The following is a 25,318-nucleotide window of genomic DNA, read 5'->3' as shown; positions in this document are numbered from 1 at the left end:
TTAAACGCGTGGCCCCGATTATTCATTGCGTTATATTTATTAACGAATAATTAATAATACTAACTTTATTCACGAAAAGGTATATATTTAATGGTGTTGGAGGTGCATCGACCGAGATTGCGCAGGGTTGTTTATAAGGGTATGAATGGCGCACATTACTCGCCTCGCGTGTTCTGCACGTAACCGCCCTCTCATGAGTCAGGCAGGCATATAAATAAGTGGCACATAAATAAATACATAGCTGTACCGTGCAGGGTTTCGTCAGAGCGCGCGATGTGGGTCGCCACCGAGAATTTTCGACACAGCTAGTCGCCTAGCCGAGCGATAAGCGATCGACCGACACTTTTTGGTCGTTAACGTTACATTGACACAGTTAAGCTTGGATTATCGCTAACTGGGCTTATTGTGCCTAATTTCTTAGTTTTAATGCGGTCCTATTCAGTGCGTCGAAACAGTTTCCCGCTATACGGTTTAAATGTGTTTTTGTAAAAAAACCCAAGTGTATTGACAAAAGCTTTAGTCATACTCGCAACTTATCATTCTTTAAACGTACAAGTAAAACAATAATTTGTAGCGGATCGTCATTTAGGTTGACTCATAGCCTGAAAAACAATACAATCCGTTTTACGCGCTAAGCTCACCAAAACTGATATTAACTGTTAATAAATAATCGTAATAGGTAGTAAGACGGGTGACATGAACGTTATACGACATGAACATATGACAATGTAACGGTGTAGGGGCAACGACTCGGAGACGCAGCGAGATAAGGACTGGCGCGCAATCACTATTTCGTCTCACGTTTGTCATCGGTGACGGAGTCGGACGTAGGTTTGCGCTCGCACGTTTCGAACAGGATTAGACCCTCGTGTCATCTTCGTCACGAAATACTCTTATAGTTACTAACATTGAATTACCTTAATGTCAAACTAAGATGTTATTTTAATATTATAGGCATCGCAAGCAGGAGTTAGCTTAAAGAATTTATTTATTTATCGGTTATATTTTTTATTTGTTTATAGGTAGGTACAATTATAGCTAACGCTGCATTTGAGTAGACAACATCGGTCGTATGACAAGACCTACAAGTACAAAACCAATAAACAACTTCGGCAATAACGAAAATTTAGACTTACAGAACAGTAACCTCATAAAAGCGGCATTTACTAGGAAGTCAGGCTTTACCGGCCCGCTAGGTGCAGATGGACAGATAGCGCTCGCTGACTCACGCCTGTGATTCACTTCCCGCTCACCTATCACACGCTTATTTATAGCGCGATCGCGTAATTCATATCACACATAATACACCTATTTATATAAAAACTACATGCCGACTAGATCAAAGCGTTGACTTGTTTTACTTTTGTCGATTGAACGTTTTGTACCATAGAAATAGATTGGCACATGCTGAATCTTTTTACCTTTGTGTTTTTATTATGGACTTCTGTTAAATATGTGTTTAGGTTTTAAAAGGCTGAGCAATCCGCATACAACGTTCCATGATTTGTAGGTGTCCATGTGCTACGCCGTAGCTACTGTGGTAAACCATCGGGCGGTAGATATGCTTGTTTACCAATGTGCATTATCGTAAAAATAATAAAAAATCTTTATCACTTCTATTCTTGTATCCTATAAATATGTAAAATAACAATTTATATCCGTTCCGTGTTTATAAAATCTTACTACGAAACAGAAATAGGCCATAACGTGTTACATTTTACCCTAACGACCGAGAAAAGCACTAAAATCTTTATTACGAAGAGTCAAGTTCGCTCGGCGCGGCAAGCCGGAAACCATGGGCGCAACTTGCAGTGTGATGCTCCCAATAAATATGACCGCTTGGGGATCAACGAACTTTTGAGCTGACAGTTCAAAAATAATGTGGGTTACGTTCACGTAGCGTACGTTGGCCGTAGAAGTTGTTTACGGGTCTCGCGCGAGGTAAGCGTTAGGTCGACGCCCGCTGCACGGAATGGTGTCGAAAAATAAGCGACCCACAATACGACGCGAGGAAATTATGTCGGCCGGAGAACAAAGGCAAGCTCAGCGGAACTGTAAAAGGTGAGTTGGGCTTTTACTTTACAAGTATGCTTTTAATTATTATTTATTTATATTTTACGTGCCTTTATATAAACTGATGTACAAGCATGATGCGTATGAACATTCTTTTAGCCCGCTGATCGATTGGTGAAGAATGTCTTAGGCTTTTGCTCCGCGATTTATTATTTTATGCAAGTAGTTAGTGTATAGTGATCAATATACAATACTATAACTACGGCCAATATAGACGTGTAAGCAACAACACGAATATTTTCGTGAAATAGTGCAAAATTTATTTAATTATCTTGTATACTTACAAGACATTTATTATTTATTTATTTATTTCAATAAAATACAGTGGATACATACATTAGTTATTTGTTTTACAAGGGGGTAAAGTCGTATAACCGCATAAGGAAACAACTCAAAATTTACATCTGATTACTTTGCCCCACATGTGGATAAAATGCAACTTTTTCATTAGTTTTAGAAGAATCAAGAGGGCCTTTACCAGTTCGTGTGGAAAAAAATTAAAGTACATATTTGATTTTAATTATTTTAAAATTTACCTCCTCATAATCTAATCCGCTTTGTCACAAAAGTTTAATTGTAGTTACTTTGCAATCATTAATACGATTGCTTATAATACTAGCAAACACTAGTTAAAATCAACTTAATTATACAGTTGAACCATTGATACTAAGTGGCTGTAAGTGATAGTTATCTGTGTTTATTGGAGTCAAGGGCTTATCAAGTTACTACGAGACCTACGCAATCAGTTAATTGTACGAGTATATAGAGTGTGAAACTGCATGCCGCAGAAGATAAATAATCTTATATACAAATAAACAGTTAACTATTTGTATGTATAGGTATATATAACAAAACAAACCTAGCCTTTCAAATCACTAATGGCCATTTTACTATCGAATCGCGTATATCAATGTACAAAATCAAAGGTTCATTGACATCAGTCTGCGTAGGCAGATGAACAAATGAAAACAGTCAGGCCGTCCCGTCACCGTACGTTGGCGCCATTCAATGAACGTTTGCAATCGTAGTCGCGTAGCGCCGTAGCAGCACCGGCGCTCCAATCTATACGCAGCGCCATCGTGCGGCGAGTAGCTGAACTAATGTCGTGAGTTGTTTATCCACGTCACTAGTTGGCGCTCCGCTCGAGTTATGAAGTGTGAAGTAACGTTGGATTATCACTATTATGTTGATGTTTTTTTTTCTTTTAGTATGAGATAAATATAGTAAACAAAGTAAGCATTTGTGGTTTTTTAAACAATTGGTTGGTATTAAAGTGGTTTACTATTATTGACCTATTTATTTATTACCTATAATTAATTTTAGCAATTTTTTCCAGTATTTATATAAAGGAATAACTAGCTTAAAAGAAAATATCCAATAAGTTCTTAACCAAGTTTTATCACTTTTGAACGCGTATTCAAGAGTTTAACGACATAATGCGATCAAAGTGGCGAGTTAGGGTGGCCCAGCGGCAGACCCGCTTTCATCCGTGAAAGCTGTCTGGTGCATTGTGCACGATGGCCAGACGGCGAAGGACACACATTGTCCGGGAGCCGTGCCCGAGCGCACTGAACAAACCAGTTTCTGTACACTTGCACTTCTATTGCTGTCTGCTCCTCGCTTTCACGCTTATAACGACCTTTGCCGGGGTCGAGGGTCGGTTACCGACTGTGAGATTGTTGCATTATAAATTAAATACAAATGCGCGGATGTTATTAATAAAAGGAAGCTTGCATATTTGCATTCTATCATAGCCATTAAAGGAAATGAGCTAAACTCGTTCGCACTAGGAAGTAATTAGAGTAACTGCATTGCTCTTGAACGTTCACTGGACACGTACCAATTTACTGCTTTCGCTAGCCTTTTACGCTTGGACGTGAGAAGGACAGGTTTCCACAATTGGTGTTGTGAGTATAGCTATTTGTAGCTTTTAGTTTTCTGTTTATTGATATTAATGCGCTTCGGAGACGCTACCGCTCGAGCGACCTTGTGTTGTCTTTTACTTTTTGTTGACGACGGTACTCTACCTATTTATGGATTGTTTTGTTTCTCACGTCTTGTTTGCCTACTTTCAATTTAACTTTGCCCGGAAGAAGAAACTTAAAATTAATAAGGACAAAAAGCCGTCCATAACTCTTAAGTGCTCAAGGATGCGGGTAGTGCGGGTGATATGGTCGGGACGTGACACGAGTGTCTACTAAGCTAATATGAAAATTTGTATTCCGATTTGACGTGCAACGAAATTACATGATGCACTTACCCGCTACCTCATAATTTTAAACACGAAACAATGTCGCCGTCACATCAAATACAAACTGGGTCAAAAGTATATTTATGGTTAGGGTGGCTCTATTCAAAGAAGTTTAACCTTTTCGCTCTGACCTCGTCTTTTGCCCGTTGCACAAAAATTTAAAGAATTATAACATTATAAAAGAGCTCGTTCCCGTGTGATTGTTCCGGGACAGGTATCAAGTAAAATAAAAACTGATCGAATGAAGAGGGGCCCGGTTGACCGGCGGCAGGTACCTGGAGACCCAAAACCGCTTTCGATCTAACAGGTTCACACGACGTTTTTATAGCTATTCAATACTAGGCATGTAAATTGGATTTACGCTGTGTAAATAAATAAGGTTATCTGGTCGCTTTGTTCGCAGAGATTGTCTTCCGTGTGGTGCGGCCTTGTGGAGCTGTTGTGGCAGGATGGAGCGCAACAGTCACCTGTTTGAAAACTTCCTGCTCTGAGAACTACCCCAACTTACTACTTGTAGATTGCAGACACCTTTAGGTTTAATTAATCTGTCATTACGAAGGTAATGTGGTTGTGGCGTGTAGGTATTATTTATAAAAAAAATGACGATCTAGTGAGCATGTTGGATTTCGACAAACTCTTGATAAAACAATTTTACCTATTTAAAAATATAAATATAAGACGTATGAACACTTTCAATGTGTGTTACGATGACATGCAAGCACCAATGACGTTAGTGCGGTAGGTTATTGTCCCCGTGCTTTTGTTTTTATGTGTCATACAACACAACAACAGCATTGAAAATGTTCATATAAATATTTGAATATTTCATATAATTGATATTTACCTTGCAGCCCTCACAGGAATGCACGCCGTAATGGAATCCACTAGCTTTATCGCCGCAGACGCGACACAGTACCGTGGTACCATCAAACTCTGTAACAAACAACAATTACATCAGTTGCAAATTTGCCTTACGTGCTTCGGTGTTGTAGATGGTGTTAGGGGCTAGTGCCAAGCCAAACATCCTGAGCCGTAAGGTTTGTATAATAAACACGGGCCGCACGTGAGCACCGATAACTCGATGGCCTTGCAGCGCTACATTCACAACTGCTAATAGCGAAAATTGCAATGCTTTTGTATCGAATCGACTGACATTTGAATAAAAAAAGGCTCAGTTAACAAGAGACGCTATATTAGATGAAGGAAGTTTTGTCAAATAATCAATTCATGCTATCGCAATTTAAATTAATCTGATCAGATAGTTGGTTACTTATTGCATACTTTTTTATAGAAAAAACAAGTTGAAAATGCAGGAAAGCGAGTTGAACTATTTGATTAGAAATTTATGAGGAGCGCCGAGCTGCGGCGGTGCGAGTCTCGTGAGTCGTGACTGCTAATTACACGCACAATGCAATTTTCTTCTTCTTTATGAAAACTATTTTAATTTAATGGCCGTTAAGATTATTTTAGTCATTACGTAAATTCCAGACTCTCATACTTTTACTATACTTATTATCTCCAAATCTGTCTCACTAATGAAACGAGTGACGCAACCGCATCGAGTTGCGTGCGTCAAGGTGACGCTCAATAGTTATTTTGGTTATATTAGAAAGCGCAGACCCACCAGTGACTTGCGTGGAGTCAACGACCTCACTACAACTAACACACAATGTGACTTAGAAACCGATCCACCCTCTTGGACGTGCCTGCGTATCCTTGTTGAGATATCTAATAAGAGCAATATTGTTCTAGTCATAATTGAAAAGATGATTAGTAGCTGGAGTCGTTAGTTTGAACATTAGACTGGCAGTTGATAATGGGTGAAACGATTTGGTTAGTAGGTCAGTGATAGACAAAAAGTCCTGCGGCGGATGGGTTGCCCCGAAGCGCGGGCGACGCGGGAACAGGTTTGATGCGCCCTCGACTGCTCTCACTTTCCTCGCCCAGTCGTTTGTTTATTTGTTAAGGGAGCGCGGTGAGCCTTTTGGAAGAAACTTTCTATTTCTGGCGCGCACCACTCGCCGCAGGTCGACGCACCGTCGCTTTCTATGGAGTTACTTTCTTTTTTCTACAGACTGCTTGATTACCCTCCGAGTTATAATTTCGGTCTCATCTCGAGCGGCGCTTTCAATGGTGCGTACTCGCGATGCAGTGGGGATCACAATGGGGCAGGGAAAGTGCTCGGCGTTGTGAGACGTAACTGGTGCAGTTGCAACAGACGTAGGTGGCGTGCAGCCATTTCTCCTCGAGTGATGCAACTCGCGCGTTTTTCTAAGCCGCGCGTGTGAGAGCTCGCTAGTTGGTTACGTCAATTAGAGTCGAGGAAAGCGCGAGAAAGTCTCCGCCACGTAACGCGAGCACCGACCGTGCATAACATTGACGTTGCTGTTTCGACCGCGTTCCGAATCGGTGTCATGGCGATGCTTGTTAGTAAATATATTTTGTATGTAACTGTGCAAAAAGCACGTTTTTATTCCTATACCACTCTAGCACACGTTTATGTACTATCCGGAAATGTTAACCAAAGTTACGGTAGCACATATTGCTGACAGTTTAGGTTTGGTTTAGTATCAAGATTATAATAATGGCAGCAAACAACCACCTACTTCGAGTACTTTGTGATTGTATGTTAAGACGCTGTTACTAACATACAATAATAATGTTTATAATGGTTGCCTGCTCAACGAGTGCTTTACCGGCTAGTGAGACTCGACAGCATCGCCTCGGGAGAAAAGTAAAAGTGATAGCGAGAAAGCAGCTGACGCCAGTCGTGCCCTCCAGCGTGTGTACGAGTGTTATGATTACAATTTTATTAGATCTTGAGAAAAGAAACGTTGTATGTTCAGTTTTAGAATTTGACTTTGATTCGACTCGATGTGTGCAACGGTTAACTCTTTTGTTGATTACAGAAATTTCATGGGAGAGAAAACAGAATAAAGGCAATCGATAAGATCATTAGGAATCGAATAGAAATGTATAAGGACTCCCTGTGGGCATGCTTCAGACCCCCTCAATTTGCAGGGGAACCGATCGATACTGTTCGACGAGTGTATGTTTTGCACAATGCCGTTTTAATTGTTTTTGGAGCCCTTCCGCGCGGAAGTGTTGCATCGCGTTAATCCATCAATAATTCGTTCTGCGAACAGTCCGTCATTCTGTTAAAACTTTCCTCTGTACCCTTTCTTACTAATGATTCGTATGCAATCATTAATCTTATGAAAGTCGTTTGCAGTTAATCTAGCATAAAATTGTGATTTCTGTTGTGGGCTTTTCAATGTTGATATTATTTTTATTCTGAATTATTGTAACCGTCGGTAGCTTCAACGAATAGTTATTTTGTTAGGTTAGGCATAGCTATTAAATTATAGTGTTTTTTATATGTCAACATGGTATTTGCCGATTTAAAAAAAGGTTAACAGATAATTTTGCATTTCCTGAAACATAGCTACCTATGTTTCAGGAAATACAAAATCGTAAAAAATAAAACATTGGCGGGCTTTACGGGCACTACGAAGTGGGCCAGAAAATTGGTGCACAAATGGCGTTTGAGTGCATTTCGTTGGTGCGCTTGTTCGCTCGGCGTTATATGTTCATCTTTTGAAATCTTTAAAATAAAATTGATATTTTGCATACCTAAAGTAAAGTAGTTGCATTATGTATAGTAAGTTTATATATATTTTTGGTGTAATCATAATATTGATATTTACAGGTAGGTAGCTACAGTGCGTAATTTAACGAAATAACTTGCGAAAAGTTTGAAAATAAATGTAGTATTTAATATTAGTATCTACCTACCTACATATTTGCCACCCAAAATCGGTGCCAATTGTCTGTTCCATTTTTCTTGTAGGTGGGTAAACGCTAAAATCTAAGTTGGTACCTACCTACTAGATATATTTATTCACGTTTTATTGAAACCAATTCTTACATCTTATGTAAATGTAAACATATAGGTATATTATTACCTATATATATGTTATTGCGGTAGGCGGTAGGTGCCTTCCAGTGATAATATGGAGAAGCTATTACAGAAATAAATATATAGTTCAATACAAAAAAATTAAAACTATTAAGTAGATAATTGGCACCAGAAAAATATGATATCATATAATGCAAAAGCTATTAAAATGAAAACGTGTATGTATAGATATTCGTGAAGATATGGGTCTTTGTGCATATTAGAATTAGATCCAGTACCCTCCTTACAGTAAATATGCCGGAAAATTTACGCTGACATAAAATTGCAGTGAAATAATCAGCAACAGGAAAGAAGAGTTCGTTTCGTTGCAGAAGTAAACAAACAATGCGTAGGTACTGATTGTTTAGTTTAGAGGTCAAATCCTACCTATATGCAGTTCGGGCTCCCGTTCCCGGTGCGCCGGGTTGATCATCCCGCCGTCCGCCGGCAGCGCTTCGTAGCGCCCGTAACTACTGTCCGGAGACATCACTAAAGTCATATATATGTCCTCACTACACTACACGCTTCAGCACATCAGAGCCCCTAGGCCCTGCACATTCGTCCTGCCCGCACTTGTCACAGGACGGCACCGCATGAGTCGTTCGGGAGCGAGGGATGAAGGTCGCTTTACACTGCACGCGCCGCGTGCGCCTCGCTTGAGCTCGATCGACGAACTGAGCGAAGCCCGCGCGCGCTCCTGCTCGAAACCACGCGAGCTTCCCCTTAAGAGTGAAAGTCTGCAAAAAGATCGGCTCCCCGTGCGATACAATCGGTTCGACGGCGGAGCGCACGCCTCAAGCGATTCTCGCCTCTATCGACTCGTAGCTCAGTTGGCCTATGTGCTTAGGAGCGAGGCTCGGCGCGCTTCGAACTCCGAGGTCATTGCCGCGCCGCCGGTGGACCAATCGTGAGCGCGCATGGAAGTGCGCGGCGAGCGATTGGAGGGCCGAGAGCCCCTCGCCCCTCGCCTCGGCTCGCGCTCGAGTTCGAAGACCCGAACCTTGCGGCGCGCCGCGGCCAAGGTCGCGCGCGAGCGGCACCGCGGCTACGAGCGCAAGCGTTGGAGTGGGACACCGCCGTGGCCGCTTCGGTTGCGTCACACTACCAAAATATTTTTGGTGATGGAACGCGAGTGAACTTGAACACGAAATCGAGCTCATGGATGGTAAGCGCTGGCTGTAGGTCGCCGCGTGGCGGAATGACTCGCTGCAGCGCGCCGTGTTTACGCCCCTGAGAATATCAACACAACAACTGTTCCTATCATTTTTTTCTGTCAGGCTGTCACACAAATACTTTCCAACTATCGCATAATTAGGGACGTTGAGAACAATTGACTTTATTAAATTAGCACGCCTATGTAAATTGCCTAAGTACTTGATTAGTAATATCCCAACATTAGTAAATATTGATAAAAAGCTATACTCGTAGTTACCGCACGATCGACATAACGCGTGTTATTCTTATTATCGATAAACAAGTTGCCATCAAAAACACGCAAGTGTACGTAACTTGTTATGTATAATTCGGTCGTTGCGAACTTGCGCTCTAACTCTGGGGGGGAGAGATGTTATTTGCGCGGTGGCGGGCGAGATATGGCGAAGTGGGCGGGAGGTGAACGACCTGGAAATTTTGGCGCAGGGCGGTCAAGGCCGTGGCGCAGGCGCGGACGCCGCGTGACTCGCTCCTGCCACACTGAACCACTGCGATGTCCTAGTCTATTTCCGCGCCATTTTCCTCGTTCCATTACGATTTGTAATTATTACGTTTGCGCGGTTATGTTATGTCATACTATTTCGTACTCCTGATATATACCTAGGTATGTACCTACAGCACAACAATCGTACGATACGTTTCGAATCCAAAACCAAAAACTACAATATACCTATCTACCTAAACATCTATTCAGACTCAAATTCACGAAGCACCGATCTCTCAACTCCATTTCCTTTTAATGTAGAAACAGCACTGTAAAGAATTCAAGATACGTCTAATACCTTTTTTTTTTTTATACTACGTCGGTGGCAAACAAGCATACGGCCTGCCTGATGGTAAGCAGTCTCCGTAGCCTATGTACATCTGCAACTCCAGAGGAGTTACATGCGCGTTGCCGACCCTAACTCCACCCCCCCTCGTTGAGCTATTACGTTTCATCAAACAGAAACGTAGCCGTGGTCTCTTTGCTGTACCTCCAGGCCGCACGCGCCTGCTTGCTACGTCCCCTCTTCACCAGGCATTAACGTTACTTAACAACATCTTGGACAGCGACAATGAACTAGATATTTTTTTCACGATAGGGTCTAAATTCCTAGCTGCATCAAATTGCTATATTGAATCAATCGTTACCACTAGCTCATTACCTAATATATATATATACACACACAGGCCTTTGCGTCTATTGCAGACGATTTAAGCATTGCTGTTTAGACAACGAGCTTGGTGACTGTGGAGGCCGATGCGTGAGCGGCACGACCTCCCACATTTTTGGCAGAGAAAGCTCATGCCACCTGAGGTTCTAGTCCCGGTTTGCTTTCTGCGACACCTTCTGCTATCTGGTGTATTAAACCAGGCTTGGTCGCATAGCCTTCTCCCCTCCACAACACGCTTGCGCCATCCATCACGGTCTTCAGCTAAGGTTTCCCAGGCATGGTGGTCGATTTCAAATGCTGACATGTCCCTCTTAACACAGTCTTTAAAGCGCAGCATCGGTCTTCCAACGTTCCTTTTAGCATATTATGAATAAATATTACCTAATATACTATAATAATTATTCGCTTGAAATATTTGACATTGCTTATGTACGACGTGACTTAATTTTATTAAATTGCCTATATTGTACCCACTCTTATCTGTATGCTTGACTTTATTCTAAATTGTATTTTTATGACGTTATACAATTATTTCAATTCCTGGATTTATACAGGGTGAAACCTAAGTCGTAAACAGAAATTGTTGTTTCTATTACAGTATTTTAAGGCAAATTCATTGCATTATCTCTACAAGCAAACAATTAAACTTTATTGATAATAATTTTTAATAACCAAAACACCAACCTTATGGTCACCCTATTCGACAAGATTTGGTCTGTAGCTTAAACTACCACTTGTTTTTCTTCCTCGCGTTATCCCGGCATTTTGCCACGGCTCTTGGGAGCCTGGGGTCCGCTTGACAACTAATCCCTAGATTTGGCGTAGGCACTAGGTTTTACGGAAGCTACTGCCATATGATCTTCTAAAGCAGAGGGTAAACTAGGCCTTATTGGGATTAGTCCGATTTCCTCACGATGTTTTCCTTCACCGAAAAACGACTGGTAAAATATCAAATGATATCATTACATAAGTTCCGAAAAATTCATTGGTTCGAGCCGGGGTTTAATCCCGCAACCTCCGGATTGCAAGTCGCACGCTTTTATCGCTAAGCCACCAGCGTTTAAGCTACCACTTGTTATGCAGAATTATTTTATCTCATTTATTGAGCCTACTTACGTTATCAAACAAGATCATCATGTGTACTTCAAAAACCTACACTGTACATTTAATGCAAACACACTTATTGGTTCTTAATCGTAGTTTATTTTAAAATTAACGCTAATTTCATACATACTTTAACAAATGTTCAAAATACTCGCCTCCTAATTCATCACAAAACTGTACCCGTCTCCTGTTGTTATCTTTGACTCTCCTTAGTACAAATTCGTCCGCTTTTACTTCGTCAAAAGCGGCTATGATTTTAAGACGAAGTTCTGCCACTGTGTTGGATACCTGCTCATAAACCTTTCTCTTGATTTCACCCCATAGGTAAAAGTCCAAAGGCGTTAAGTCAGGACTACGCGGTGGCCATTGTATGGGTCCATTTCGGCCTATCCAGCGTTCCGGGTATTCATTATCCAAGTAATTACGGACGTCACGTTGAAAATGAGCTGGAGCTCCGTCCTGCTGATAATGCAAGTCCACTAACTCCCCCTCAGGCACTTATTCAAGCAATCCTGGGAGGACATGACGTAGGAAATGAAGATAGTTTGGGCCATTCTGACGCCCTACAATAAAGTGAGGCCCAATTACTGTATTATTGACAATACCCGCCCAAACATTCACACTGAACCTCACTTGATACGCATTCTTTCGCGCAACATGTGGGTTTTGTTCGCTCCACCAATGTTCGTTGTGCTGGTTGAAAAGTCCGATCCTAGTAAATGTCGCTTCGTCGGTCCATAGGATGTTTGTATCCTGGTTTTGCAACAGCCACCGACAAAATTCTACTCTTTTCGCGTAATCTGCCAACACGAGATCCTGTACGGGCTGAAAATGAAACGGATGTTGGCCAGACGCATTAAGCAAACGCCACACGTACATTTGGCTTACACGAAAGCGTCTGGCAGCTTGTCTTGTGCTCGCTTGTGGGTTTCTGTTAAAGTAGTTCCGTATCCGTCTGTACAGGTATTCCGGGCGAATAATCGGCCTTCCTCTCGCCTGTGCATGAGCTGGAACAGTAAACTGTCCATAGTCCCGGAGATTTTGAACCATGCTACGAATCAGGTTGTGTGTCGGCACTGGTGATTCGGGGTAATGTTCTTGAAATCCTTCTCGTGTTTGCTCTGTACTGTTGGTTCGAGCGTAAAGTCTTACCATTTCGAAACGCTCAATAAAAGTGTAAGGATATGCAGCCGGCATTTTAAACGCGAATTGATAATTTTCAATTTAAATTCGTACCGTCATGTTATGACTTTTGAATTTGTCATTGTCAATTTAATCTTTTTTCAACGTTCTTACCAGCAAATACAAAAAGGTTGAATGATTAATCTTAATAACATGCCCTGGGTCTATGACAGTTTGACGTACCAATTAGGGTGACCATGAGACTCAGTAAATTTAAAACAATTTTTTAATTAAAGAATTGAGAAACAACGCGTACATATTTTTGCCTGTTGTCACGTCCACATGTTTAAACTAAATTTAAACAGAAAGAAACATATGTTTCTGTTCACGACTTAGGATTCACCCTGTATATATTCGTGGCTTTTAATTAACTATTGCAATCCCACAATTTAGTTATCTTTCAATTATTTTACTCCCTCGATCTTTTTTAAAATGTTATAGCTTCATAATTCAAATGTAATGTGCTATAGATTTAAATCAAATGTACTTACTTATATTAATCATTTCACTTATTTATTCGAAAATGCATGTTGTTAGCTATTAAGAAATGTAATTACAATTAGCACGTAAGGTTTAACTGTAACTGTTAATTTTATGCTACAAATAAATAAATTAAAAAACGTCACTATTGACGATGACATCTCCATTCCATATCGTATGTAGACCTAATATCGACTCGGGCCGTAAACAAGTATAATCGTTTTTTATTGTTCCGTAGTCAACTAGGAACCCTTATAGTTTTGCTATGTCCGTCTGTCTGTCTGTTTGTCTGTCTGTCTGTCTGTCTGTCCGAGGCTTTGGTCCGTGGTCGTTAGTGCTAGAAAAATGAAATTTGGCATGGACATATAAATCAATAATTCCGACAAAGTCGTACAATAAAATCTAAAAATTTAATTTTTTTAGGGTACCTTCCCTACACGGAAAGTGGGGGTGAATTTTTTTTTTGCTCAACCCTAAAGTGTGGGATATCGTTGGAAAGGTCTTTCAAAATTAATAGGGGTCTTCAACATTTTTTTTGATAAAGTGTATATATATATATATATATATACTCGGAGATGCTCGCTCCGAAAAAAAAAAAGTGTGTCCCCCCCCTCTAACTTTTGAACCATAGGTCTAAAAAATATGAAAAAAAAATCGTGGAAAGTAGAGCTTAAAGAAAGACATTAAATGAAAACTATAGCGGACATGATCAGTTTAGTTGTTTTTGAGTTATCGCAAAAAATTCCGTCCCCCGTAGTCCCCTTCATAGTAAAAAGCCGTACATCCACAGTTAAATGTTATTACGACATTAAATGAGTTGTTAAAGTTATTCGGCATCATTCATGTAAATAAGCTAAAATTTAAGATAAAAACTCATTCTATTTTTATTTAATATTTAATTTGTCTAAAACAGTTTCATTGGCTGTATAGTAAAGCCGTTGACTATTGGCAGTTTTAGAACGAAAGAGTAGACATTAAAAAGTAAGAGGCAATCCCGCAAATTTTATATTCATATTCGTTTATTGCACTCATCTACGATGCATTATGTCTAGGACTTATTGATATACTTTACTTTTTCATGCTGTAATGAACCAAATCATTTTAAAATTATAGCAGTTTGCTAAAATATGTGTTATGTAAATGTTTTTCGCTATGGGAAGTCTCCGATTGCAAGTAAGTCTGTTACTTTAATTAGGTGCTGATTATGCAAATTTGCCTATTTGTTTAACTCGGGTGAAAGGTACCGTTTCATCCCTTGGTTAACAATCTATAGAAATAGAAACTCTATACTATATATATCTACTATTCTTTAAGCTCCAGTTTAGCTTATTGGGACGGAAGAGTAACTACGGAACCCTACACTGAGCATGGCCCGACATGCTCTTGACGGTTTTATTTCTAATTCCAATTGTCATATGGTGAAACATGTACCTACTCACACAATACTTACCTATGCAATTTTATACTCGACTGTGGCGTGGCCAACATAACTCATATACCTACCTATCTACAGTTCGATATTCCTATTTTCACAAATATTATGTCTATCAGTTATAGGAACCCAATGTAGTAACTATACCTTTTAATAACTATACCTTTTAATAAATTGTGCCATACTAAACCGTTAACTTGTTTTTGCAATAGACATCAACGAAAACGGGGCATTGTCCATTTGCATAGAAGTTTTGTGGTCCAGTACTGTTGCCAAAAATTATGTTCATACTCGTACATATTAACAAAGGTAAAATTACTAAAACATTTTATTTGCAAACCCTGAAGCCAGATGCTAAGAAAGTTAAAAAAAAAATCGTTAAAAATTTGCAGTGTAAATGTAAACACACGTTTTGCGCATTTTAAAGGGTTGCCGCCCGAACCATCTGACAAAAAGGTGCGTTCATTTTTTTCAAGTTTTTGCTTCAATTATTTCACCTCAATACTTTCCCTTTTGCACAAAGGAAATATTTTTAATGGCTTCGCAAATATCCTCCCACGTGCATCCAAACAAAACCTCATATTTTAGTAAAAAATATCCTTTACCTTATGATAAGCTTGCATCAATTCACTACTTACGAGTACTAAGTAGGACACTATGATCATTGTAACATTTACAATTAACGCTCTTAGAAAGCTGGATGTATACAGACTTATTCTTATGAATCCCAGCAGTACCTATTACATAGTAAACGTTTTATTTTATGAAATTGTAAAAAATTATACAATTTACCTACATATACATCAAAACCATTCAATGAGAAGCTGCAAGTGTTGGTATTGTTAAAGTAAGCAATCATAGCTTTAAACTACTTTAAACAATACAAAAACATTAGCGTCATGTGTGCATATCGAATTAAAAACGAGAAAGTGAGTGAAAACCCATTTTTTACTTCCTTCCGGTGCCCCTACTTTTTGAAGCCAGGGTGAGAATATCAAATTTCGAGTTCAGTTTCCCTTACGATGGGAGCAAGAAATCAGCAAGGTAAATCGTGTTCTATCACCTTAATTATAGAGTTCAGAGTGTATTTACAAATATGGAGTCCACGTTTGGCGTCGGCAGTCGGTAGCCACATGTGTTGTTTCTTATTGTGCATTGTGACCACTGGCGGGATCGAAGCACTCATGATCTCGATCGCTGCCATTTTTTATGAAGTGCCTTAACACCATATTGTTAGCAATTTATGGCTTCCCTTTTTGCAGTTCCGGCCGGATAATGTTTTTTTGACCTACGTTGTTATTTAATTTCCTAGTAAACATATTAAGCGCTTAACGTGTAACCTGTAATAAGAATATCTGTGAGCAAAAATTCTACTTGTCCCCTTCTTTTTAAGTAAGCTTCCTATTTGTGTAACTACAGTTTTCGCCCTACAGTTGTGTCATCTGTTCGCGATATTTTATTAGATATTTACTTTTATTGGCAATAATATATAAAAAAAAAAACATAATAACCCTGGCGCAAAGTCCAGTTCACATTTGATGGCATGTCGCCAAGCCCGTTAAAACTTGTTGATAAATAGTATCCATACAAATGAAGAGGGTGCCCTTGCGCCGTGAAGGACACTCGGACAATGGGCAGCCCGCGCTCAAACGGGACCCAACACTTATTTTTACTACGTCAATCATAAATTAGTTTAACAACTCCTTTCACAGAAAGTCGAGGATCTCTTTTACGACTGACAACCGCAAAGCCCATGTTGAAAGTAAATGATGTATTAAATGCATAATATGGAAGTGGTGACCTACTAAAGAGATATTAAATAACTCCCCTAGGAACTTGATCTTGTGTTGAGTTGACAGTTCAATTTTATAAAGTAGGCACAAATTGTATAAGTACTGTTACGTAATAGAGTTGCCAATGTCCGCTCCAAATAAACAAATGATCATAACTAAGGCGTAATTACTTGTAATCGGAGGCGTGTCGGCTGCGAATTCGTATCGCAAAGTTCTTAGAAGTCACGTTGGAGGAGCCTAGTTGGCAGTTTGGCAGGGACGAGCGTGGGCTCGGTCAAGGCCTCGTCTGAATCAGAACGATCTGAGAACAACACCGGCGTACCTACGAGTTTGGAGACGGTTAAGATTAATTCGCAACGAGTGTTCAGCTTTATACCTACACCGCGTTGGCAATCGATAATCATCACTTTGAATGAGTTCAACACGGTAGTTCTAAACTGTATTTATATTTACGGAATAAACGACAAGACAAGAGTGAAAAATGAAATAACCCAAATGGTGTATTCTGTTTTTTTCATCACACTTGCTTGAAAATGATCTTATTTCATGTAGGTATACTTAAGGACATGCATGTATTGTTGGGTAAGTAATGAAACGTATACGTACTTATGGTATATTCCATAGAACATATACACTCTAATAGTATAATATTTAAAAGTATAACATTCACTAAGAATAACGATTATAATGAATAACAACGAAAATTATAATTTCATAATCAATAACACCCTGTAAGTATACTATCACTTATGATAAAATTCATGTAATATAATGTTGAATTAATATAACTTTAAAAATATATAACAACGATTACCAATAATAAGCTAAAAAAGTAACATACTAATAAACACCTTACAATTCTCCAAAAAAAAGTCAGTTCAATTAGCTCGCAGTTCACCTAACACGCTCCTCCTCGCTTCGCTCGTCGTCGCACCTATCTATACTCCTGTCAAACAATACTCTTCCGTGACATTATCTACACGCTCTGCTGCTTTATATTCAAATATTATTTAAAATGTTATTCGATGATGTTATCAAAATTGATATGTATACTAAATGTAGATTATTTCAAACGGAATTATTTCTTATGCTCCTTAGGTGAAACAATGATATATTTTATGTATGTTATATCATTATGAGCTTATACTTTTTGAAAATAGACAATTCGTACATTATACTTAACGTTATTATACGTTATGAACGTCTGTAAAGTAAAATTATACCAAAAGTGCGTATACATTTCATGACGCACCCTGTATTGTTCCCGTGGGAGTTATAGATTTAAAAAAATCTATAACTCCCGAGGGAGTAATAGTGTTTTTTAAAATGCTGTCCCTAATTCAAATAAACCAAGTACGTATAAATGAGTTTTACTTTTAAAATACTTTATCATTTACTTTAATTGTTTATTTAAAAATATATATTTATTTTGATTGACGTGTAAAATATGTTTACACAATTTTCAATCGTGGCTGAATGTCGGAAGGTCTGTGCACTCTGTGCCTTCGATGCCTAACCTGTCAAAGAATGACAATATGACGGACGATCTTAGTGGGATCACAGCGGAATCGAAATAAACGTCAATTTTGACATGTCGCTTAGTTATCGATCTTTTGAAGATCTTTCCAAGATCTTAAACATGTCTTAATCATTCTTAAAATCGGGCCGTTTGTCGCTTAAAATATAGTTTTTTCTTCGCAAGTGTGATGAAAAACATTGTGTGTATCTCCGGAGGTAAGAATTTTGCAAGCTCGAGTCTTTAATGCACTCCAGCCTGTGCAATATTTTACTTACCCCCCTCGTTGCACAAGGTAATAAGTAATAACAAGCCACGAATTAGATCTGATCTGGACCAGTTATGGATCAGATCTGTCAGTGTCAAAAGTAAAATTACTTCAATCAAAAACGTCACTTTAGTACACTGACAGATCAGATCCATATCTGATCCTGATCTAATTCGTGGCTAGTCTTTAAAATCAAAATACGCCTGACACTTGCAAAGATGTCATTTTGGTCGGGTTTTCATATCCTACGTTATGGAATTTGTGTCGAGAATTACCGTTATTTCCGTCAGGTATAGCTAGTTTTAAAAACTGTTACTGTTACCACTGTTTAGATTAAGTACGAGTAACATTCGCATTAATTTTATGAAGTTTCTGTGTAATGTGATGTACCTATCATAATTAATGTGCTGTAAGATAACTTCTCTTGGTAACATCAGGCATTTTTTCATCGCAAAAAAAACAGATGACACCATTATGAAAGATGCAATATTATGCATTATATAAGTCATAGAACGAGCAGGCAGCCCAACATTACATCACGTAGGTAATTACTTTACTATAATGAGTTTACTGCAGATCGCTGTTGACACATTTTTGTTAGCGAGTGTTTTTTTTTGTCATTTTAGGTACTTATAGGTCCTTGGTTTTTTGGTTTCCGTGACTTCTTAATATGGAACAAGTGACGAAGAGTACCGAGCGCTGTCGAGTTTTCCCGAAGCGAGCGAGGTCAGCGTGAGTCAATTACCCCGCGACTGCGCCCGCGCCGCGACAGCACCCGCCGCTGCCACGTCGCTCCAACCGAAGCGCTTACAGGAGCCTTCGAATTCAGGTTTGAGACGGTCTTTTGACTGAATTTGATTTGCAAAAACTGGCACTTGACAAAAATTAGTCTGCATAGATTATGGATGGACCTTCTTGCCAATTTCTGTCTTGGGAATTAGCTTGGCGTCCAAATTGTTATTTTGAAATTGATCTTTCATTGTTTTGATGAGTTTCAATTGGCTAACGACGGCATGCGGCAAAGACGATCACGACTGATATGCAGATAAAAAAAAATACAGATCAGATAAAAAAAAATACGTCGCAGTTATACTCTTGACTCCACAGCCGCTGCTCATTGTTTTATCATCGTGATGATCTAATGACAGAGAAGTCAAGTTATACTCTAAAATATTTTGCAATTTGATTTGTCTTTCCATTGCCACTTAACATGTGTACCAGTTTGAATGACACTTGTTGCTGTTAAAGACGAAGAGTCGTAGTTACAGCAGTGAATTAGCAACACACAGGCCGTGTGATCCGGACGCGCCAATCGCCGCCGACCTCCGATTCGGCAACCCGGGCCAAGGCCAAGGTCGGTACGTGTGCCTGAATTAATAGCGCTAGCACGGGGCCCCAGTAGCCCTCGTTCAGTGCCTAAAAATTAGGCAGCCATTTTAGTCTAGTCGCTTCTCTAAGATAAGGCTGAGATCAGACATAGTTCATCGACAAGAACGTAAGGTCTTAAAATGATGACGATATAGGTGTTGTCTAAGTAATTCATCTAAGTTGAATTGAAAACGGTTACAGATACGTCCGAAAACTAGCATTTTATCCACAACCTCATCCACATAGAATATATGGTACTAGATACTTAGGAACTTCCATCAAAGCCTCAATTTCAGACAAGATCTATTTTGGTGGTGGTACCTGCTAAAATTTACCACTATTTCTGGTACCAGAGATGTAAGTACCATCAGGCATTAAAATATAAATAATCGGACAGACAGACGGACATGACGAATCTATAAGGGTTCCGTTTTTTGCCATTTGGCCACGGAACCCTAAAAATATGTAGGTGGGGATCAAAATAATATGTTGACGGAAAATCTAGCAAGACGTTAATCTATTTCCTGAAAAGTAAACGAATTTTCGTCAACAAAATTTATTGCCTACGTTACTTAAATCCCATACGTAGACTACCTATCTAATATCTAAATAGTAAAGTGAAGCCATAGCTATATCAGGACACCTGGTTGCTAATGTGGTACCTATCAGACACGTCTAACAAAATAACAAAACCAAATTGGCGAGTGACGTGATCGGCCTTCAAAGCTAGGCAAATATTTTTAACATGTAAACTCGGTATTCGTTGACCCCGGCCGTGATTCCAAACTTAAATAACAACTAATGAACATATTGTTTGCCAGGAAACTGCTATGACGCATATTTAGGCGAAATGTTACCTATAAGTAGGTATTTTAAACATTTACACTGTCGATACAAAGATCAGATACCGACAAAATAGCAAAACATTGAAAAATAAACATTAGGTACATGTATATTTTTCAGATCAACCAGGAACTGAATTTTGGCCGTGATTGTACTGGAACACAAATAGCCGACATCCTCGCAACAACGGCCCTGGCCAAAATAACCTACGAGCCGCGAGAATACTTCCGCGTCGAAATTCGGAAGTTAACTGGCACATGTCAAATGTCATTGACGGATCGCTCAATTTAGACCCAGCAGACAAGGTGAGACGCGTTAGAAGGAAGTACCTTTAGCAAGACCCTGTTATTGTTTTGACCTTAACTAACAATAATGATGATATATCGCGTAGCCATTTATTACGGTTTATCACACGTTCATTAAAAATATGACTTAGATAATATATTTGAGATTAATTTAATAACGAATCTACAATACAGAATAATATTTAATCATGAAGGCAGCCACGAGTGTAACTTTCAGATATTTTTACCTTGATATTTACGTGAAGACTTCCTGTTCTCGATATAATTATTTGCTACAAAAAGCATTCTAAAATATCGAGAAAATAGGTTAAGGAATTGTGGAACAATAATTCCACCCTAGTCCGTCGACCGAAACTAAACCGAACGCGAACGTGTGAAGTAGAGCATTGAAATCGGCCATTAGCAAAATATGCCAGAGCTTTGTCTGTGTAATTATTATACATTACAGGAGAGAAATGTAGTACAAATATGTGGAGTATCGGAGAAGTTATTGCGCAGCAAGCTCGCGCAATCAGAGCAGCGCGGCGCGCGTCCCGCGAATGATGCGCGTTGTATAATCTCTTCGATTATGTGCGCGCTAACGCAGCGTAACATTGCTGCACTACTCACCAACACTGCAGTGCAGACTGCACACAAAACGCGCAAGAATGAGGAAGGACCTAATTTCGAACGCTTCCTACTCGAGCAAGTGCTAAAAGCGTGCGCGTGCGTTGTGACAACACCATTTGCACGGGTGATGAGATCATTATTTAACATATCTCATCTCAGGTTGTAATTTAGTTTCTATTATTTTGTATTATATCCTCGGTGATCACTACTGCGCAGTAGCCGAGGATTAGCATTATTTATGGGGTTGCTTGCATAAAGAGATTTGTCCCCGATAGATTGACGGGTCGGGTCACATTAAGTATACTCGCGTGTCCCGAATTTTGGAAAAGCAATATCATCTAATATCGAATGCGACGCCCACTTGAACTCGAACCAAATACATTTTGATAAGCCTTCACCTCCATCGAAAACAACAGGGAAATAACATTAGGTATAATAGTCAATCGTAAACAGGTCTACTATAATAGAAAAGTTATTGACACAAAGCTATGAGTAAGGAAATTTTACGTACCTTGATATATTTAAATTAATCTTTACGACGTTTCGTCTTCTTAAAAGCGTCTTACTCAGACCCTACTCCCTAAACAGCATTGGAATCCGATAGAAAGCATGGTGGGTTGGTGGGTACTCAAAGTGTGGCAATATGGAGGTATGTATGTAGTGCTTTTGAGCTACAGGCGGGCGTGAGCCTACGACTTTAAAATAAAGTTTTGTGCATATGTTATAGATGGAAATTTGTTGCATATATCCGATTAATAACTCTTGTGGCGTTGTATTTGTTTTACAAGGGGGCAAAGTGAAAGATTCCAAAATGACATGAATTGCCAAGTTTACACCGTCAACGGTATAAAAAATACTTTATGGAGAGGACGAGTCTTCTAGTGTATTTTTATTTCTTAATCATCTATCAAAATTTAATCCTGCTAATCTCTTCTAATTACCAAAATGATTTTCGAAAATTACAGTAGTTAATAAGTAAAGAAAATTTTACAATTTTTTCTAAAACAAAACATGAAGCACGGCAGTCGCGGCGGCGCGGTGCGGGGCTCGGGGCACGCAGGCTCATCCGCAAACTGCGCACAATCTACTCCTGAAAACGTGCCCGAAGAAAGTTCACGGCCGCGCGTTGACGCTGGCCCCGCTCCCCGCGCTCGCTTCCGCCTCTCGCAGCCTTCCGCCCGCTCAACGCGCCCACATCTATTATATCTCCCACTTTGCCAAAAGAGCACAACCTAGATGTGAAGGGGGTTAACGTTTTTCGGTTTCAGATTCAAATTCAGATTCGATTGTTCGTGCCATATTAGGTCGACACCTCAATTTCTGTCCCCGAAATACATATAGACAAGGCACATTCTTACTTATATCGCAAAAGAGACTAAATTGTAGGTACGTTTACGCAAATTAACAAAATAGGTACTTTGGGAGGTATAATCGATTCAATAGCAGTAAAACCGATGATTGATCAAGCATAACTATCAATCCACGTGGAACCGTTTCATGTATGGCCGTATTGTGGCAGGCTGGCAGTTCTGCTGGAGGGGGCCGGGGCTGGCAGCAGGGGAGGTTTGGCCTTGGCTCGTTCGATGGCCGCGCGGCGCGTGTAAGCGCGATAAATTCGGCACTCGCCGCCGGAGTCTACTGACCCCGTGTTTGCGACCAAATGGTCCCCTTCACTATATTTAACGGCTGATGTTGAAAACAGTATCCATTTTTTGTTAGCGTTCACTCAGCCTAAGAAATATTCAAGCGAAAAAACAATTGAAGACAGGAATCTGGCAGTTACATATGTAATTACCTACGTCATCCAGTTTGTAATCAATAATATGGCGTTTGGCTAACAACTCGAGCTATTTACCCAAGTGGCTTACAAAGAAAGGTTTTGAAGCACTGACATACACGTAGGCTATTAAAGTCCAATTACTTAAAGTGACTTGAATTCGAAGCCTACATCAGAGTCTCGTGCGAAACGTGATGTTTCGTTATCGATAATCGTCTATCAATTGGATCAACTATTAGGTTATCGATTTATTTATTTATAGTAATATTATACTAACGGATATGTTTTTTTTTCTTATTTAACCTTAGTGATGTATACCAAAAGATCAACACAGAGTGGGCTCGAATGTAAAATATAGGAGTCTTTTGAGCTGTTGAATTCTATTGTGAATGAGAACTGTTTGTACATGTATGTACCTACCTTGAATTGATGAAAATTCTGTGGATGTGATAAGCCAGAAGGTATCAAAGGGACGAAATAAGGATGCGGTCGAAATGCAAGCCCGATCAGAGAAAGTAAGCGCATTACCTATTACACACTTTCTTCCGACCAGACCGGTTTTTCAATTTATTTTTTCTACCCAATGTTGTATTTATTTTGTATGATGAATGTTATTGAAAGATATTAATGGACACAGTTTTCTACAAAAAAGAAGTCAACATATAGAATTATAAGCGCTATAATAATTAATTATAAATATACCTATCTACATTTCAATCCTGAAGAATGCTAATATTGTATTTTTGTATTGAAATATAACTAAATCTAATTACAGTTATAATTTTGGGAACAGTACGAGTTAGAATTGACTATAATTACGTACGGTTACCCGGGATTATTACACGTTGTTCGGTCGCAGTTCATTACACTGATACGAATTTAGTACATTCTGCGTGGGCTGTGCAGATTGCTGTTTTATTCTAAAATGAAATAGGCCACATCTATTTGATTATACGAGTGACTAAGACTCTAATGTCACATAAAAATGCTCTACAGTTGTGGCAGTAATTTGTAGTATTGCTTAAATATTATATTTGATTGCTATTACTAAATCTAGGTACATTATAATACACGTTGCACATGTCTTTTAGAAACCTTGTTTGTATTAAAATGGAAAGCAGCGCGTCGAGATCGAATACGTATTATTACGTCCATTAATTTAAACTGATGCAAAAACTTCCTTTTATGTTCGGGGTGGTTTCGATTTTTGGCAATCGGTAATTTGTGAATATACTTCCTCGTTCCCCAGCTGGCGGTGAAACGCGGCACCCGACCGCACCTTGTCATTACTAAAAAGTGGATAGGTGGAAAGATCGTCATTTACATAGGGTCTTTTGTTAGCTTTTTTAAGGTGGGCGGTACAGTACGCAGTATTTACGCATGTGCCACGCACGCGCTGCCTCGTGCCACAGGCAGCCGGTGGTCTACGCTTTGGTAACCACCAAAAACCGCCCAATAACTCAGCATATGTTACAATATTGTTTGCATCTACAATTATTGAGATGTTCTTTATGGAACAGTTGCTGAGTATAGGTACTAAGTATATTTCGGCAATTTGTAGTACCTAATAATGAAAGTAAGGTTTTGACAGGAAAATGGCAAAACAAGTACATACTTATAGTAATAGTACCTAAGTATACGTACTATAAATATAGAGTTGCTAATTACATTTGTAAACTTGGTCAAATTTTTGTTATGAACCTGGTAATATTTGACGAAAAAGAAGAAGAGCATAAACGATGGGCATATTAGCTACGCACTGTTCTTTTTTTTGTCCCTCTTTACCCTCAGTACCCCTGAGTCTTGGCATGTGTATTTAAGGATGTATTTATTATAAACATTGTACTATCCATCGGGTAGTTAAACATGTGATACAGTCCTTTATACCAAGCTTTACTGATATTATTTGTCTTGTTTAATTTCTCCAAGACTATTGCTGATATTTTATATTAAACGCTGTGTAAAGTTATGTAGGTTGCTTCAAACTTGATAG

The 25,318-nt window shown here is 39.3% G+C and overlaps 1 protein-coding gene across 3 annotated transcripts in view; it reads right to left on the bottom strand.

Annotated features, from left to right (window-relative positions):
- The window catches only part of LOC133520915 (ecdysone-inducible protein E75), a 147,259-nt gene that overhangs the window by 7,362 nt on the left and 114,579 nt on the right, over window positions 1–25,318 (bottom strand). For 2 of the 3 annotated variants that reach the window (XM_061855594.1, XM_061855596.1), the window contains exon 2: window positions 5,169–5,257. In XM_061855594.1, the coding sequence (XP_061711578.1) occupies window positions 5,169–5,257 (89 nt within the window). Of the gene's footprint in view, window positions 1–5,168; window positions 5,258–8,669; window positions 8,953–25,318 lie in introns of those variants that run through there. The other variant, XM_061855595.1, reaches the window with a different exon arrangement.

The sequence above is a fragment of the Cydia pomonella genome, chromosome 9, assembly GCF_033807575.1.
Source record: "Cydia pomonella isolate Wapato2018A chromosome 9, ilCydPomo1, whole genome shotgun sequence".
Lineage (NCBI taxonomy): Eukaryota > Metazoa > Arthropoda > Insecta > Lepidoptera > Tortricidae > Cydia > Cydia pomonella.
This window is presented reverse-complemented; position numbering and strand designations above follow the sequence as displayed.